Source organism: Oncorhynchus mykiss, chromosome 11, assembly GCF_013265735.2.
Source record: "Oncorhynchus mykiss isolate Arlee chromosome 11, USDA_OmykA_1.1, whole genome shotgun sequence".
In the NCBI taxonomy this organism is placed as follows: domain Eukaryota; kingdom Metazoa; phylum Chordata; class Actinopteri; order Salmoniformes; family Salmonidae; genus Oncorhynchus; species Oncorhynchus mykiss.
In genome coordinates this window covers 46,165,504-46,184,695 of record NC_048575.1, presented here as the reverse complement: position 1 = coordinate 46,184,695, position 19,192 = coordinate 46,165,504, and the positions used below count along the sequence as shown (strand labels likewise).

General features: G+C 44.3%; 2 protein-coding genes across 14 annotated transcripts in view; one reads left to right on the top strand and one right to left on the bottom strand.

The window, feature by feature from the left end:
- LOC110535755 (acetyl-CoA carboxylase 2) overlaps positions 1-19,192 on the bottom strand; it is a 40,963-nt gene that overhangs the window by 19,286 nt on the left and 2,485 nt on the right. For 6 of the 13 annotated variants that reach the window (XM_036935533.1, XM_036935537.1, XM_036935538.1 and 3 more), the window contains exons 2-16: positions 17,218-17,875; positions 11,608-11,740; positions 11,257-11,395; positions 10,836-10,945; positions 10,560-10,641; positions 10,314-10,412; positions 4,948-5,057; positions 4,537-4,647; positions 4,112-4,321; positions 3,673-3,843; positions 3,293-3,454; positions 3,022-3,185; positions 2,546-2,696; positions 2,329-2,432; positions 162-243 (exon numbers count right to left, since the gene is read on the bottom strand). In XM_036935533.1, coding sequence (XP_036791428.1) covers positions 162-243; positions 2,329-2,432; positions 2,546-2,696; positions 3,022-3,185; positions 3,293-3,454; positions 3,673-3,843; positions 4,112-4,321; positions 4,537-4,647; positions 4,948-5,057; positions 10,314-10,412; positions 10,560-10,641; positions 10,836-10,945; positions 11,257-11,395; positions 11,608-11,740; positions 17,218-17,855 — 2,466 coding nt within the window. In that variant the 5' untranslated portion in view covers positions 17,856-17,875. Of the gene's footprint in view, positions 1-161; positions 244-2,328; positions 2,433-2,545; positions 2,697-3,021; positions 3,186-3,292; positions 3,455-3,672; positions 3,844-4,111; positions 4,322-4,536; positions 4,648-4,947; positions 5,058-10,313; positions 10,413-10,559; positions 10,642-10,835; positions 10,946-11,154; positions 11,235-11,256; positions 11,396-11,607; positions 11,741-12,158; positions 12,330-12,529; positions 12,622-13,212; positions 13,338-13,392; positions 13,570-16,409; positions 16,743-17,217; positions 17,876-19,192 lie in introns of those variants that run through there. The other 7 variants (XM_036935535.1, XM_036935542.1, XM_036935543.1 and 4 more) reach the window with 7 other exon arrangements.
- Positions 12,088-19,192, top strand: part of pole (polymerase (DNA directed), epsilon) — a 36,983-nt gene continuing 29,878 nt past the window's right edge. The window contains exon 1 of the mRNA XM_036935548.1: positions 12,088-12,145. The gene's annotated coding sequence lies outside the window, so the exon portion shown is untranslated. The remainder of the gene's footprint in view (positions 12,146-19,192) is intronic.

The window sequence follows — 19,192 nt, the reverse complement described above, 5'->3', positions numbered from 1 at the left end:
TTGGTTGATAACTTCCTCTTTAGACACATTTTCACTTAGTCATGCACTGACGTCAATGGGCGACTAAGTGAAACCATGACTGGTTAGGATTTGTCCCCGAGAGAATGAGGGAGTTCAGTCATGACAGAGAATGAGAGAGGTGTAACATCAGGTCCTCCTACCTTGAGGCAGTATTTGACCCCCTCGTAGATCAGGTCCACATCAACAGTATTCAGCAGACTGGCTGCGGGCAGCACCTGGCCTCTACAAGAAGACATTTCACATACTGGATTTAGAAAAGTACATAGCACAAGCATTAGAGTAATAAGACAGGCTAGGGAGACATTGAGATTCTCTTGCTGCTTACAGAGGTGTTCGCGCCCCCCCCCCCCCAAAAAAAGATTTAAAAGCATAGGATTGGTGTAAGTTGAAGTCGGAAGTTTACATGTGTAATTGCAAACCGTATGGCTGGTTTGGAGCAGTGGCTTCCTCCTTGCTGAGCGGCCTTTCAGGTTGTGTCGATATAGGACGCGTTTTACTGTGGATATAGATACTTTACCTGTTTCCTCCAGCATCTTTACAATGTTGTTTGCTGTTGTTCTGGGATTGATTTGCACTTTTTACACCAAAGTACGTTCATCTCTAGGAGACAGAACGCGTCTCCTTCCTGAGCCGTATGACGGCTGCGTGGTCACATGGTGTTTATACTTGCGTACTATTGTTTGTACAGATGAACGTGGTGCCTTCACTAAATTTCTACCAAGGATGAACCAGACGTGGAGGTCTACAATTTTTTTTCTGAGGTCTTGGCTGATTTCTTTTGATTTTCCCATGATGTCAAGCAAAGAGGCAGTGAGTTTGAAGGTAGGCCTTGAAATACATCCACAGGTACACCTCCAACTGACTCAAATGATGTCAATTAGCCCATCAGAAGCTTCAAAAGCCATGACATCATTTTCTGGAATTTCCCAAGCTGTTTAAAAGGCAGTCAACTTAGTGTATGTATACTTCTGACCCACTGGAATTGTGATAGTAAAATAATCCGTCTGTAAACAATTGTTGGAAAAATGACTTGTGTCCTGCACAAAGTAGATGTCCTAACTGACTTGTCCTAGATGTCCTAACTGCCAAAACCAACAAGTAATTTGTGCAGTTGTTGAAAAACAAGTTAATGACTCCAACCTAAGTGTATGTAAACTTCCAACTTCAACTGTACATATTTTACAGACACAGTATATTTTAAAATGGTTATCTTTTGTTTTTAGTCCTTCAGGTAGTTAGATCAGCCCAGCAGAGGAGTTGATGATGCCATTCTTACACTCCTCAACATGGCCTATAGACATCTAGAGGGTGCCAAATCCCATGTCAGAGTTCCGTTTGTTGACTTTTCTTCTGCCTGGTTTTGTGGCTGTTGGACTTCCTGAGCCAGAGGTCACAGCGGGTCATAGTAGGTCCCCACGTGTCAGACATCACAGGCTCTCCTCAAGGATGTGTTTTGTCCCCACTCCTGTACATTAATAGTTGTACTAGTTACCATCCTGACAGACACCTCGTTAAGTTTACTGATGCATGATGATGGGAAACACCATGGCCCGGTCCTAAACGACTGTAGAGTGGCGTGACGAATCACACTTGGTCCTCAATACCAACAAGACCAAAGAGATGTGCATAGACTTCAGGAAGCGAGCAACACCTACCTCTGCAACATCTATCAGAGGTCAGAACATAGAGAATATAGAGGAATCGAAATATCTGGACTCTTGGACTATATGCTTCAGCGGAGTAAATGTACAGACCTGATATACAAAGAGAGTCAACAGAGACTGTACTTTCTCAAAAAGCTGGGATCTTTCAAAGTAGACAACTATACAGACTCTGTTTTACAAATCTTTCAATGAGAGGGTTTTAACTTTTTGTTTATTGTTTGTTGGTTTGGCACTGTCAGCCAGAGAAATATGCTGCCACAGTAAGCAAGGTACATGGAGTCAAACAAACAGGCCTGGAGGAGATCTTTAATGTCAGGGCTCTCCGCAAGGCTCACAAAATCGTTTTCGACCCAAACCACCCCCCGTACCTGGACTTTGAACTACTCCCCTCTGGGTGCAGGTACAGGGCACCCCTCGGCAAGAAAAACAGAATTAGACAATTTGGGCCAGGTGTGATATCCCTCCTAAATAGCTGGGGCTAATGTTCCTATCCACTCAGTAAGGCCAGCAGGTTAGTCTCTTTTTATTGGTATGTAACTGTTATGAATGTTGTATTGTCAATTAGTTTTGTTATTTAAATGCCACTTTAAACTGCGACAAAATGTCCCCAAGGGGACAATAAAGTCAGTAAAGTAGTACTCACCTTTCCAGTGAGTGCAGGAAGTCAGACATGCTCTTCCTGAAGCTGGCGTCCGCCACGTGTAACGCCCCACAGACAACGCCCAGCGTGGTGTCTGGCCTCTCTGCCTTCGGGGGAAAACACGCCACACACAAGCACGTTAGAAGATTTGTTTTTACCAACTGTTAGATTTACAGGATTGAAATGGTTCAGATTCACACTTCACAAGGGTGCTCTCTACCTGAACTTTATCAGCGATGAGATTATCCAGCCAGCCGGTGTCGATGTCGTTGTTCCTGAAGCTCTCAGTCTCCAGCAGCTTGATGAGGTACTCCACCGTGGTCCTGAAGTCCCCCCGGATACACAGCTCCTTCATGGCCACCACCATGTTCCTGCACCACCACACAGTAACCACCGCCACTATCACCACCCAGTTACAGCAAGACACCAACACACACCGTTAACTCATGCTGCATTCCAAACGGAACCGGGCCTAACCCATACACCCTAGTCGCTCCTGTAGATCTGAGGATTGGAAAAGTCTTACGATAATAGCTTCACCTTGCCTTCAGATTGGCCGGGTGGAATTGTTGCTTCCACCTATCCAATCCTCTCAGGTCTCCAGGAGTGGCTAGGAAGTAGGGGCTAGGGGTCGATAGAACCATCATCGGAAGGACTGATAGTCTAGTCTATGGCAGAAGGTAAGGAAAAACTCACGAAATGGCCTCCTCTCGGTTCTCCCCCCAGGAGAAACAGTGGCCGAACTGGGAGTCAGCAAACTCATGCAGACCCCCAGCAGCCCCCACGCTGAAGTAGCCCCACACGTTTTTACTGCTGCGGAAATTGAGCTCCTGCACCGTGCCCGAGCTGGGCTTGAAGCCCTGCGAGTTACAAGGAGAGAGGACGGGCCAGTTGTGAGCCTACAGAACCCATGCCATCGCTTGTTTAGAATGTGGCCGGCCAGCCCTGTAGAATTAAGAATGCACACCTCGTCTGGGTTCTCGCTGGTGATGCGGGCCGCGATGACGTGTCCCCGGGGACTGGGGACACAGTCGGGGGCCTCAAAATTGATGGTGGTGTCCCCCCAAGGCGTCTCTCCATACAGCACGCGGATATCTTTAATCCTGTGGAGGGGGATCCCCATGGCTATCTACAACAAAGGAAATTGACCCAGTTAGACCCAACATGGTCTATCTCCAATCAGTCCCTAGGGCTTCCAGAACATAACATCTCAACAACCACATTAATATGACATAGCAATTTCACTGAGACTGCGGAAAAATATAACCTGGAATGCAAAGGACCAGAGATTAAACCACGAGGCTGTGATAGCTAGGGTGAGACCCCTGACCTCTGGCTGAAGCGTACCTGGAGCTGGGCGGCGGGCAGGTTGACGTCTCCGATCATCTCTGTGCATGGGTGTTCCACCTGCAGACGGGGGTTGAGCTCCAGGAAGTGGAAGCTCCCGTCCTCAGAGAAGAGGTACTCCACAGTGCCTGCACTCACGTAGCCCACCATCTTAGCCAGCCGCACTGCATACTGACATGGGGGGGAGAAAAGAGAGAGAGAGAAAGAAAGAGAGAAAGAGAGAGAAATAGAGAGAGAGAGAGAGAGCTCACGTTCATTAGGCACCAAATGAAAAACAGACTGAAACAGGGATGGGCATGCCATTGTGAAACATTTTCCATTGCATGCCCTATAACTTTTAGTGTCCAAATGGAATATTAAATTGGAAATGGCAGAGAGAAAAGTATCTAAATGTCAAAGTGGAGAATTTAAAGATGAGGAAAGCCCCTCTGTGTCTCACCTGCTCCATGTGCTCGAAGGTGGTGGCAGATGCTATGGTGGCCGGGGCCTCCTCAATGATCTTCTGGTGTCTCCGCTGGATGGAGCAGTCTCGGCCAAACAGGGAGATGGCGTTGCCGTACTGGTCGGCGAGGATCTGGACCTCCAGGTGACGGGCATGCTGGGCCAGCTGCATGACGAAGATGGGCGAGCCGGGCACCTCCGCCTGCACCTGTGGATGGGGATCCGTCGCATGATTTTTGTTAGATAATTTACTAAAAACAAGTTCAAACACACACACAAGCAGATACGCTGCGTTAAACATTGTCGACGACAACACCAAGTCGCACAATTCATTTCCTGATTGTGGTCCTCGGACACTACGTCCCCCAGCAGCAATGACAATCAGCATACAGGTGTGTGGTGTAACAGTGTGACGACACAAACCTGTCTAAAGAAGCTGGCAAAGTCCTCAGCGTTGTCCACCTTCCGGATGCCCTTGCCCCCTCCTCCTTCTGACGCTTTTATCACCACCGGGTAGCCAATTCTGTCTGCTCCCTTTAAAGGAGAAAGCACATTGAAAATGAAAGGACATTCAGCAACCCTACCCTTAAAATCTAATTTTACTGTATAAAACTAACGCATTTCTTCAGTTTGCTCCACTATTCATGAACCTTGGTTTGTAACCGAATAGCAGCCATATTTTATTTTCTCTGGGAAAAGTACATTGAAATATATTGTTTCAGACATCTTTAAAAAAAAAAGGGGGGCATTATTTCAAACAGAGGGATTGCCTAGAAAAGGTTGTCAGTGTGGTTTCAGCGTTAGTGAGGCGGGTGATGGCGTGGAGCTGCTTACCGCCAGTCCATCGTCAGCGTCGCGCACGCAGCCGTGCACGTAGACCTCCGGAGGCACGCTAATCACGTGGCCCAGCCTCTGGTCGTCCTCTGTCCAGTCTACTCTCAGACCTACAGCACAGGCAGGAGAAAAAGACATTTTTAATTTTTATTTATTTAACCTTTATTTAAACTAGGCAAGTCAGTTAAGAACAAATTCTTATTTACAATGACGGTCTACCCCAGCCAAATCCGGATGACGCTGGGCCAATTGTCCGCTGCCCTATGGGACTCCCAATCACGGACGGATGTGATATAGAGAGACCTCGCATTATACAAATACACTAATGACAGAGATAAACAATAGGCTGTGTAGGCACATTAGAATAATCATCAAAACCATGTAAACACGCCGCAACACAAATTTCAAAGTAGAGTTGGTCAACCATGGTTTTTTCCAGTGCTGTAATAAATGAATTATTTTACTATATCTTATGTGCTAGCTAGCCAGCCAATTTTAGAGACGTTATTCCATAATTGTTTTAAATAACTGCCAATATACCAATATTCCATTCAAACAATGCAGTCAACCCACAGCCATACACTGGTTGAAAACAGCTGATGATAGGACTTAGACAAGTTGTAAATGCAACAAGTACTGACATTGTATCACATTAACTAGCTAGCCATTTCACTTCAGTTACACCAGCCTCATCTCGGGAGTTGATAGGCTTGAAGTCATAAACAGCGCAATGCTTGACGCACAACGAAGAGCTGCTGGCAAAATGCCCAAAAGTGCTGTTTGAATGAATGTTTACGCGCCTGATACTTAGATACTTGTATGCTCAGTCAGATTATATGCAACGCAGGACACGCTAGATAAAATCTAGTAATATCATCAACCATGTGTAGTTAACTAGTGATTAGGATTGATTGTTTTTTATAAGATAAGTTTAAACTAGCTAGCAACTTACCTTGGCTTACTGCATTCGCGTAACAGGCAGTCTCCTTGTGGAGTGCAACGAGAGAGAGGCATGTCGTTATTGCGTTGGACTAGTTATGTTGTAAGATTGGATCCCCCGAGCTGACAAGGTGAAAATCTGTCGTTCTGCCCCTGAACGAGGCAGTTAACCCACCGTTCCTAGGCCGTCATTGAAAATAAGAATGTGTTCTTAACTGACTTGCCTAGTTAAATAAAGATTAAATAGAGGTGTAAAAAAAAAATTAAAAAGGCAAAATCGGTGTCCCGATTCCCGATTGTTATGAAAACTTGAAATCGGCCATTCCGATTAATCGGTCGACCTCTAATTCAGACCCCTTGACTTTCCACATTTTGTTGTTACTTTACAGCCTTATTCTAAAATGGATCAAATAAAAAGAAATATTCAGCATTCTACACACAATACCCCATAATGACAAAGCCAAAACAGGTTTAGAAATGTTTACAAATGTATAAAAAACAGAAATACCTCATTTACATAAGTATTTAGACCCTTTGTGCATCCCGTTTCTACAACATGATTGGAGTTCACCTGTGGTAAATTCTATTGATTGGACAGGATTTGGAAAGCTACACACCGGTCTATATAAGGTCCCACAGTTGACTGTGCATGTCAGAGCAAAAACCAAGCCATGAGGTCAAAGGAATTGTCCGTAGAGATCCGAGACAGGATTGTGTCGAGGCACAGATCTGGGGAAGGGTTCCAAAAAATGTCTGCAGCATTGAAGGTCCCCAAGAAATGTGGCATACATCATTCTTAATGGAAGAAGTTTGGAACCACCAAGACTCTTCCTAGAGCTGGCCACCAGGCCAAACTGAGCACAATCGGGGGAGAAGGGCCTTGGTCAGGGAGGTGACCAAGAATAAGATGATCACTCTGACAGAGCTCTAGAGTTCATCAGTAAAGATGGGAGAACCTTCCAGAAGGACAACCATCTCTACAGCACTCCACCAATCAGGCCTTTATGGTAGAGTGGCCAGACGGAAGCCACTCCTCAGTAAAAGACTCTCAGACCATGAGAAACAAGATTCTCTGGTCTGATGAAACCAAGATTGAACTCTTTAGCCTGAAACCTGGCACCATTACTACAGTGAAGCATGGTGGTGGCAGCATCATGCTGCAGGGATGTTTTTCAGTGGCAGGGACTGGAGACTAGACAGGATTGAGGCAAAGATGAACGGAGCAGAGAGGTCCTTGATGAAAACCGTCTCCAGAGCGCTCAGGACCTCAAACTGGGGCGAAGGTTCACCTACCAACAGGACAACGACCCTAAGCACACAGCCATGACAACACGGGAGTGGCTTCGCGACAAGCCTCCGAATGTCCTTGAGTGGCCCAGCCAGAGCTCGGATTTGAACCTGATCGAACATCTCTGAAGAGACCTGAAAATAGCAGTGCAGCAACGCTCTCCATCAAACATGACAGGGCTTGAGAGGATCTGCAGAGAAGAATGGGAGAAACTCCCCAAATACAGGTGTGCCAAGCTTGTAGCGTCATACCAAGAAGACTCAATGCTGTAATCGCTGCTAAAGGTGCTTCAACAAAGTACTGAGTAAAGTGTCTGAATACTAATGTAACTGTGATTTCAGTTTTTATTTCTACTAAATTAGCAAAAAGGTCTAAACCTGTTTTTGCTTTGTCATTATGGGGTATTGTGTGTAGATTTATGAGGGGGTTAAAACCATTTTTAGAATAAGGCTGTAAAGTAACAAAACATGGAGAAAGTCAATGGGTCTGAATACTTTCCGAAGGCACTATCTTTCAGAGCCTATTTATACAGACTATTTGTATAAAACATGTATTAATTGAAATTATAATTATGACAATATTTTAGGTTGACAATAATTCTATTACACAATTTCTGATTTATCATTTGCCTTACTTTATTTTTCTGCGTTAAGTAAAATTACTTCTTAAATGGCTACTTCCAATCAGACAGGTTTATATTTCTCCCGGACCAATATGGCTGCCATTTTCACCCCATTCTGGAACTTTTGAGGGTTGATGGCATAGCCACTAGTAATTGAATATGATATCTATGGGAGGCTCCCTATTCTACTTCAATGGCTTCACCTCATCCCCCTCATTCAAATTGAGATTACACTGCTGCCACATCGGCCACAGTTGGACAACAAAGGCAGAGGCAAAAAGGCCCACGTTTTGCACAACAACGATGCGCAGAGTGTAGGCCTTGGAATTCAGCAAAGGACCAGGCTACAGTCGAAAGGCACTGAGGTTACCGTGTACAGTCGTGGACAAAAGTTGAGAATGACACAAATATTAATTTCCACAAAGTTTGCTGCTTCAGTGTCTTTAGATATTTTTGTCAGATGTTAGTATGGAATACTGAAGTATAATTACAAGCATTTCACAAGTGTCAAAGGCTTTTATTGACAATTACATGAAGTTGATGCAAAGAGTCAATATTTGCAGTGTTGACCCTTCTTTTTCAAGACCTCTGCAATCTGCCCTGGCATGCTGTCAATTAACTTCTGGTCCACATCCTGACTGATGGCAGCCCATTCTTGCATAATCAATGCTTGGAGTTTGTGGGTTTTTGTTTGTCCACCCGCCTCTTGAGGATTGACCACAAGTTCTCAATGGGATTAAGGTCTGGGGAATTTCCTGGCCATGGACCCAAAATATCAATGTTTTGTTCCCCCGAGCCACTTAGTTATCACTTTTGCCTTATGGCAAGGTGCTCTATCATGCTGGAAAAGGCATTGTTCGTCACGAAACTGTTCCTGGATGGTTGGGAGAAGTTGCTCTCAGAGGATGTGTTGGTGCCATTCTTTATTCATGGCTGTGTTCTTAGGCAAAATTGTGAGTGAGCCCACTCCCTTCGCTGAGAAGCAACCCCATACATGAATGGTCTCAGGATGCTTTATTGTTGGCATGACACAGGACTGATGGTAGCGCTCACCTTGTCTTCTCCGGACAAGCTTTTTTCCGGATGCCCCAAATAATCGGAAAGGGGATTCAGAGAAAATGACTTTACCCCAGTCCTCAGCAGTCCAATCTCTGTACCTTTTGCAGAATATCAGTCTGTCCCTGATGTTTTTCCTGGAGAGAAGTGGCTTCTTTGCTGCCCTTCTTGACACGCGGCCATCCTCCAAAAGTCTTCACCTCACTGTGCGTGCAGATGCACTCACACCTGCCTGCTGCCATTCCCGAGCAAGCTCTGTACTGGTGGTGCCCCGATCACGCAGCTGAATCAACTTTAGGAGACGGTCCTGGCGCTTGCTGGACTTTCTTGGGCGCCCTGAAGCCTTCACAACAACTGAACCACTCTCCTTGAAGTTCTTGATGATCCGATAAATGGCTAATTTAGGTGCAATCTTACTGGCAGCAATATCCTTGCCTGTGAAGCCCTTTTTGTGCAAAGCAATGATGACGGCATGTGTTTCCTTGCAGGTAACCATGGTTGACAGAGGAAGTGCAATGATTCCAAGCACCACCCTCCTTTTGAAGCTTCCAGTCTGTTATTCAAACTCAATCAGCATGACAGAGTGATCTCCAGTCTTGTCCTCGTCAACACTCACACCTGCGTTAACGAGAGAACCACTGACATGATGTCAGCTGGTTCTTTTGTGCGCAGGGCTGAAATGCAGTGGAAATGTTTTTGGGGGATTCAGTTCATTTGCATGGCAAAAAGGGACTTTGTAATTAATTGCAATTCATCTGATCATTCTTCATAACATTCTGGAGTATATGCAAATTGCCATCATACAAACTGAGGCAGCAGACTTTGTGAAAATGAATGTGCCATTCAAAACTTTTGGCCACGACTGTACTTACTAAACCTTAAATTATATTTTTCCAAAGGACACAGAGGCTGCATTTACACAGGCAGCCCAATTCTGATATTTTTCCCACTAATTGGTCTTTTGACCAATCACATCAGCTCTTTTTCAGTTATTCACATTATTTTATAGTTCCAGGGAGGGGTTTGACTGTCTACTTGACCTCTGATTGGCTGAGTTTGAGATCAGCCCTTCACATTTGAGTCCAAGTGTGAAAGAAGGTGTGGCTGAGTTAGGTTCTCTTCAAAACAAATTGTCAATAAAAGTCTGTACCTTCTTGGTGCAGTCACAAAACCTGTATCTGATGATTCTGTCTATTGATTATTGAACTGCAAAATGTATTCATATTGCTAAAGTATTAGCTTTGATGATGTACCACAGACAAGCCATTCTTTCCCAACTCCTTTCAATTCCGGGCCTCGTAATAACCTGACAGTCCCTTACAATCATTAGTCTCAATATACAACCCACTCAGTAACCCAGTCAGAGTCCTAATACTGTATGTTAGGAGTATTATGTAGTAGGGGATAGGGAATGTGGCAGGGTTGTCTGAGGGTAAGGGTGCAGGCAGAGAGGTACATCACCTGATCCACTCCAGGGCAGGGTGGGGATGTCTGCGCTCTGGGCCACGATGGAGGAGGCCACCTTATCTCCCAGAGCCCACATGGCCTTACTGGGCGGCCCTGAGACACGCACCAACAAAAAAAATCAACAACGATATCTACATCGCAATGAATGGCGCTTGTGTTGTAATGTCATTAAACCTGAAATTACCAATGGGAAATCATTACAATCCAATAATCCACAAACGGCTTAATGCAGGGCTGTACCTAAGAAAGAGATTCCGTTCTTGTCCAAGAGCTCAGGTAGTTTGGGGTTCTCAGAGGCGTGACCCCAACCGGCCCAGACCCCCTATGAACAATAGAAAAAGCAGAGATCAGAGTCTGAGCCATAAAAATAGAATTACTTGATAAGACCAAATCCCTAAGAACATGGGAATTTGACTGGAACCCTCATGGCCGCCGGTCCACTTATCATAGAACATTGTGACTTGATTTGGGATTGGGAATGTCTCTGTGGGTGAGAGTGGAGGAACACAGTCTGACCTGTACAGGAATCCTCTTGGCGATGTCTACGATCAGCTCTACATTGGCATAGTTGTTGTTGTTGGCTCCGCCTGGGACTGGTACATAGTGGTCCGCCATTTTGATATACTCTATAGAAGAGCCACACACAGACAGTCACGCCAGTTATTTTTCCAGAGGTTTCAGGGAAATGATTTAGATATTTCCATGGAGTCATTTAATGAAAATAATTTATAGCGTTTCCCGCTGTAGACTTTATCTCCAGATCTGCTGAGTGGCACAATAAGGAACATCCTTCTGGAACTGCTGCTGATGACCTGCGAAAACCTGTCTCACTGACCTGCGTTGGCTTTCAGGTCCTCAGGGGTGACCATCACCACAAAACGGATGGTCCTCTCGTTACGGAACATCTCGTAGGACCAACAAAACCTGTCTCACTGACCTGCGTTGGCTTTCAGGTCCTCAGGGGTGACCATCACCACAAAACGGATGGTCCTCTCGTTACGGAACATCTCGTAGGACCAACGGCGGATGGAACGCATACATTTGACCGCTGCTATGCCATTATTAGCTATCAGCACCTTGGTAAAGAGAAATAGGTGGAGAGCAAAAGTGAAATGGAGAGAGAGAAAATAAAATAGTTTGAGAATAAACGACAATACTCTAGAACAACGTTGACGCTGTATTTTGGCTGCTTAGTCTGTTGCACGTATATTGACGAGGAGTTTAGTAAAAAAATGTGACAATTTTGCTACACTCATCCAAAAGGCACAGACAGACAGGGACGTCTTACCTTATTTATGACCCGGTTGCCACCGAAGCGGGTGACAAACTCGGCTGGCGAGGCCACTGTGAAGTCTCTCTGCAGCTCCATTTTCCGGATCTCGCGAACCTTCTTCACCAGGTGTGGGTGAGACATGCTAGGCCTGGAGAAAAACAGACGAGTTGTTGGCGAAGACCACAAATGTGTCAATGCCTCATTTTTTGTCAACATTTCGTGTTGTAACCTACACTTTCATTTTGGATCCTAGTACCAACTCAAGCGAAACATCAAGCAACCGCTAATTTCTGTGATGTGACAAAACGATCATGTAAAGTATGTCCCGGTAAAATTGGACATTGGACTACTCGAAGAACATTCCCATCCAGCGCTAGCAAGTTACAATATGCTATAGGCTACTTGACTGTCCCAAGTGGAAAACCATTACCGAACTCAGTAACAAAACCCATAACAAGGAGGAAACAGCAGCATCGGTAATCGATGGACCATTACAGCAGTCAATTGCACTCTTCAGCGGGTAGCAGCTGTGCTGTTGTTTCTCAGGTCACAAGTAAGTGCCTTACCTTCTCTGTAAAAATCTTGTCAGCTATGCCAGGGACGACAACAGTAAAGCAATAGTTTTAAAAATGAAAACGCAAAGCAAACTCTTTCGTCTTTTAAAAACCTGCTGTATGTAAAATAGTGTGCTACAGCTTGGAAAATAAATACACGTGACTCTGGATGACAACAAATGTTTGTTTGCAACATTAGGGCTAATTTTCCTAAAGAAGTTAAATACGCGTCGTTTTATTTCCTTGCCGCAATACCAACGAGTATCACGATACTGCTATCGTCAGCCATATCCTACGCAAGGTATTCAGTCTACCGTGACAAATGTTTAAACTCCGCTACGATCTGACAGTTGTCAACGCATTGCTAATCCTCTCTTACCTACCTACAGAGGTGTCTCAAAGATAGTGTGGCTCTGGTAATTAAATTCCTGCACACTGCAAGTACGCACGCATAAACAAGACTTCCCAGACCACAGAGCCAAGCAAAGGTTAACGTGTTATCAGCAAAAAGGACTTGTGTAACTAGGCTATCATTAGCAAAGAATTGTACCATCTCTCCATCGTGCCAAACCACCAATAATATCCATATTCATATGAAAAAGATAATGGAAACAATGACAACTTAGTGAGAATTAACCTGGAAATGGATTTCAAATTCTCAGTTTAACATGATCACTTAAATTAGTAGCCAGACTCATTCAGAAGTTCACTACCGAGAAAGAGCCAACACTCAACTCTATAGCCTACCAGGGAAGGGAGTAAGAGGAAGTCTGGCACTTCCACTGAACAGGACATTTGATAAAGCATAAAGAGTGCTTAGGGAGGAATTTCATGTTGTTAGACCCCATAAATGACATGTGTCCTCTTATATGTCAATGTTGTAACCTACAGTATTTAATTTTGTAACCTAGTACCTACTCAAGTGAAACATCAAGCAACTGGCACTCACACGTCTGTGTTGTGACAAATCTACGCATGTAAAGTATGTCCCGGTAAAGTAGGACATAAGACTACTAGAAGAAAATTCCCGTCCAGCGCTAGCAAGTTACAATATGCTATAACCTACTTTACTGTCCCAAGGGGAAAGCCCATCATCAGACTCTGCGACAAAACCCATAACAAGGAGAAGGAAACAGCGGCGACATTGTTAAAAATCGATGGACCATTGCAGCAGTCAGACAAAGTTTAGTCTCTAGGTAGGGTAGCAGCAGCTGTGCCGTTGTTGCTCAGGTCACAAGTTCCTTACCTTCTCTGTAAAGCCAAAGATCTCGTCAGCCATATTTTACACAGGGTGTTCAGCCTACCTAGATAGACGAATGTTCCAACTCGGCTACAATCAGACAAGATGTCAATAAAACAAAGTACTAATCCTCTCTGTTACCGTCAGGGAGGTGCGTCAGAGATAGTGTGGCTCTGGTAGTCACAGCACGTATAAACAAGACTTCCCAGACCACAGAGCCAATTAAGAGTTCACGTGTAATCAGCAAAAATGCATAGTTTATTTAATTACACACGCAAGGCCTGGCAGGTAATTTTACAATCTCTCCATTGTGCCAAACCACCAGTAATATTAATATGAACCAAGTTCATATGCAAAAGGTATGATACAATAACAGGGTTCAACATGATCACGTGATGACTTAATAAGTAGCCAGACTCCTTCAGAAACTCTGTCCACTTCATTGAAAGCTGACACGCGACATAAAACGATAGTGTACCAGGGAAGGGTTAAGAGGAAGCCTGCCACTCACTTCCACCATTTCAGTGAAGTTGATTCTAGTGGCTATAAATTATGACGATTCAATTATGGATCACTGAGAAAAACAATGTCAAGACCAGAAAGAAATCTGTACTCAGCAGTCTCCTCAATCCATATACAAATGAGAGTTGAAGCTATAGCTAGGCCTAGGGAAATCAAATATTAGGGACAGTTCACCCAAATTACAAAATGTTTAACATTTAAAATATGTAGGCTAAATGTTTTCAAATGTCCTACACAAATTATCTTAAAAGTAACTTCATTGAGATTTGGGATGATTTGGACTTTGTCCAGTGTGTCTTCTCTACAATTCCAGGGCATTGAGAAGGTGGAAGTGTGACCAAGAGGAGGAGACAACAACTGTAAACTCTGCCATAGATAACTCTTCTGGGTTCATACTTTAGGCACCCTACAACCGTGAGGACTTTTTGACGAGGGTCATGTTGTAATACCTATCAACTTAGCTTCACACACACTGCCTCCCTGGTATTAGGGTGTCCTGTATTCATGACAGCCCTAGTGGCCTGATACTTAAACCCAGAAGTATAGGGCCGCTAGGCGTTTTTCTGCTTTGTTGTCCTCTCTGAATGTATGGGTTCCTTATACAAACACCACACTCCCTGCGTACATGTGTTTTTTTCTAGTAGAAATACATCCATAACGTTCCGTTCTATCCTGTATTTCTATCTAATGGCCGTTTTGGGTATTTAATATTACCACAGGTGTCTGCAATTACCTCTGGCTCACTGCGTGGCCTAATCTGTCCCACTTTGTGGAGATATCCTCTGATGAAGGTCTACTGATCGAAAGCTCAACTAGAATGAATTGCTGTTACTCCGGATGATTTTGGACAAATTTAAACATGCTATTTCAGCCCTCAGGCAACCAGCCTAGCCAAACTTCTGAAAGACATTACATGTGCCTAAATAACAAGTGCGCGTGCAGTGTAAGTCACAATCCTGGCATGGCCAATGAGTAAAATGTTGACAAACATCACTAATGACACGGGGTAGTGTTCACTGGGCGCCACAGCTCATTCTTCCTCCATCCAATCTAAAATGATCCGGAGGATGGAAAAGTTTGGCATCGCAATTCCATTGCTTGGCTTGCCAATGTTCTATTTCAGTAAGGGCTGAAATGGGGGGGAGGGGATATTCAGTTAGACTATAGCACTGTAGGATTGCAGGAATTCAAGCCAGAAGTCAAAAGAGTTACAGTACTTTGGGGTTTCATATTCCTGTGATGAAAGTGCACTTGTCAAGCTCCAGACATTCTGTTTGGCTAGTTTTGCAGTCTTTCAACTCATCAGAGCCGACATCTGACTGATAATGGACACGATAAGAGTGACGCTGAGACTTTTCACTTTAAAATATGCCAAGCAAAAACTTGATGGCAACAAACCATACACCTATTTGCAGAAGGCTTCTTGTAACAATTGACACAGAACATTTGACTAACAGAATGACAGTAAAATCTCTCACAGTTTATGAGACCAGGGCCTTGAAGTTAGAGCCGACAAGGTAAAAAATTATACTTTTTTGACCTTAAGCAGGGCACTTGACCCTAATTGCTCCAGGGTCGCCGTCAATAATGGCTGATGCCTGGCATGACCCCACTCTCCGAGGGTGTCTCAGAAGGAGTTAGGAAACAGGACAACAATTAAGATTCAAAAGATGTCTGCAGAAACAATGGGAAACATTGACTTTGTCCACTGTTCCGCAAAAATAGTTCCCTTCCTCCATTTGGGCTTTTTAGATGTGGTCACCCCAATTCCACCGGTGAAAACATTGCTACTGCAGCATGTTAAAGCTTGGGGTGCCAAACTCATTCCATGGAGGGCCTAGTGTCTTCTGGTTTTAGTTTTTTTCTTTTCAATTGAGACAACCAGGTGAGGGGGGGATCCATACTGGAACTAGGTGAGGCTTCCATCTCCCTACATCGCAGATTGGTTCTGATGTGTGAATAGCGGAGTTCAAATCTGAGACCAAAACAATAAGACCTTCACCAATCCCTTCCTCTCAGCTGAGCCACAACCTCCCCTCTCCAGTCACACAGGCAGAGCAAAACATTCTTCACCCACAGACTCACATGGAACGGGAACAGAGCACCGCAGTGTTTGTTTAGACGCGTTTTGACAGTCTTGTCTGATATCTCTCTCTCTCACTCACACACACACACACACACACACACACACACACACACACAGAGGGTGCATCAATTATCATTAAAGTTAAATACAAGTTGTCCCTTCACAAACCACCAAACTAAAGCTTATCATAACCTTCATGCACATTGTAAACAAAAACTTGAAGGTTAATCGTTTCATGTAGCAATTTTGCAAACTGACTGAAATTGCCAAAACATAGTTGTGTAAGCCTACACAGTAGCATGATGTCAGTCAGTGCTATTCACAGGCCTATGCTACTTCTTAATATTAGGAAAAACAAAAGGCTTATTTACAAAAAAACAAAAAAAAACACGATAAATTCTCAGTAAGTTCTTACCTTTCTCCTCTTTCAGCTTCACCTCCATGGTAATTCCTGCACAAGTGGCTCAAGTCTACAAACAAGTGTTTAATACTTGGCTCAGAGTGGAATGGGGCGGTCAAAGAAGTAGACTTAGATAAGCTTAGCTGACCAACTACCCCAGATATCCATCACGATATCACCAAAAAAATATAAACAATAGCTCCTCGTGGCCTATACCTAAAGGCCACGTACAGCAAGTCAAATGTATTTGCAGAGACCTTCCAAGGGCGGGATTAAGGTTTGTCTAGCTACCATACAATACGTCGTCGTGTGGCCCTTGGGACTCGGACCCTGGTTCTCAAGGTCAGTCAAGAGACATGTTCCATTAATAGTGCAGAGACGTGAGGCATGCGACAATAATACAGTTCACTGTCAGCGGCATGATGTGGTCAGGCGATCACAGGCAGGCTGGTTGTTTGGAGACAGAACACAAGGCAGCAATCATACCACAATGTGGTTGGCAAAGTTCCACTCAGGCCTGGCCAACACTTGGTCTCGCCTGTTGGGCAACAACGCACTCTACTGTCAGTGAGAGGCTACTGCACTGACAGGTACCCTCACCTCACTAGTCAATGAGATACGAGCTAATTTGCTCAATGGTCCATTTATTTATTCATACTGGGTTACTGGAGCAGGCACTTGCATTCACCACCAACACATTCTGAACAAAATACATTTCAGATGTCACCCGACTAGAGAAATTGAGGATGTCTAAACTGGTTCTCGATTATGAAAACAAAAGTTAACTTGAACTAAGGGGCAAAACAACATTGCATTGGCCTACCTCATGCCAGGGGAGGTGGTGGTTAACGTTACTGATTGAACTTGCTGTGGGGGGGAGAAGGCGGTTGAGGTTGCTGATGCAGTTTGCCGTACGGTGGAGGCGGTGGCCTCGGAGGAACTCGAACCTGTAGGGGGTTTCATGGTCAAAGGCGGCTCGTCATCTGATGAATTGTCCTCCGATGCCCCCAGGATGAACTTGAGACAGGCTCGTCGAACCTCGGGGCCTGAGCTAAGCTTGGGTCTGGTCGTTCTACTGGGAGGTTGAGGAACGACGAAGGGAGATGGTTGGGTCTGTGTGTACTGCTCTGTCATCCCCTCTGAAGAGGCCTGAGGAGGCTGGGAACCCCCTGCCCTGGGTATCATGGGTCCCTCAGAGGGGTCAATGTGGGTTTGGGGACTGTTGGCCCCACTGTCTGAGGTAGATGATGCAAGAACCATTGGTGTGGAGTGTTCAACAGGAGCAGGGGTGTGTACAGCTGCGGTGGGACCATCGGCCGCTTGCATCTCCTCTTGTGCTGCAGCTGCAGAGCTTCCACACCCAGTCGGAGTTTCCACACCTTGGTCCAGCATCATCTTGTCCTTAATCCTCCAGAGTAGCCACAATACGAGCAGAAATCCCGAGAGTAGAAGTGGGAGCATTCACAGACATCCTCTTGAAACTGCAAATCCATGAAAAGAGAGAATTAACCTAAGTATGATTCTAATCCAAATGTCGTCACTGTACCAACAAGGAAATTAATATTGATTCAAAATGAATTATGTGACTGCCTCAGATGTAAGGAATTCTATCAAGTGAACAAGCAATTGTTACTAGAGGTCGACCGATTAATCGGAAAAATATATATAAGTACACCTTTATTTAATCTTTTCAACTAGACATGTCAGTTAAGAACACATTCTTATTTTCAATGACGGCCTAGGAAGGTGGGTTCAGGGGCAGAAGACAGATTTTCACCTTGTCAGCTCAGGGGATTCAATCTTGCAACCTTACAGTTAACTAGTCCAACGCAATAATGACCTGCCTCTCGTTGCACTCCACAAGGAGACTGCCTGTTACGCAAATGCAGTAAGTCAAGGTAAGTTGCTAGCTAGCATTAAACTTATCTTATAAAAAACAATCAATCATAATCACTAGTTAACTCCACATGGTTGATGATATTACTAGATATTATCTAGCGTGTCCTGTGTTGCATATAATCTGACTAAGCATACAAGTACCTAAGTATCTGACTGAGCGGTGGTAGGCAGAAGCAGGTGCGTAAACATTCATTCAAACAGCACTTTCGGGCATTTTGCCAGCAGCTCTTCGTTGTGCGTCAAGCAGTGCGCTGTTTATGACTTCAAGCCTATCAACTCCCGAGATAAGGCTTGTGTAACCGAAGTGAAATGGCTAGCTAGTTAGCGTGCGATAATAACGTTTCAAACGTCACTCGCTCTGAGCATTGGGGTGGTTGTTTCCCTTGCTCTGCATGGGTAACGCTGCTTCGAGGGTGGCTGTTGTCGTTGTGTTGCTGGTTCGAGCCCAGGGAGGAGCGAGGAGAGGTACGGAAGCTATACTGTTACACTGGCAATACTAAAGTGCCTATAAGAACAGCCAATAGTCAAAGGTTAATGAAATACAAATGGTATGGAGGGAAATAGTCCTATAATTCCTATAACTACAACCTAAAACTTCTTACCTGGGAATATTGAAGACTCATGTTAAAAGGAACCACCAGCTTTCATATGTTCTCATGTTCTGAGCAAGGAAACGGTAGCTTTCTTACATAGCACATATTGCACTTTTACTTTATTCTCCAACACTTTGTTTTTGCATTATTTAAACCAAATTGAACATGTTTCATTATTTACTTGAGGCTAAATTGATTTTATTGATGTATTATATTAAGTTAAAAGTGTTCATTCAGTATTTGTCATTATTACAACTAAATAAATGTTTTTTTAATATTTTTTTATATTGTATTTTAAAAATCGGC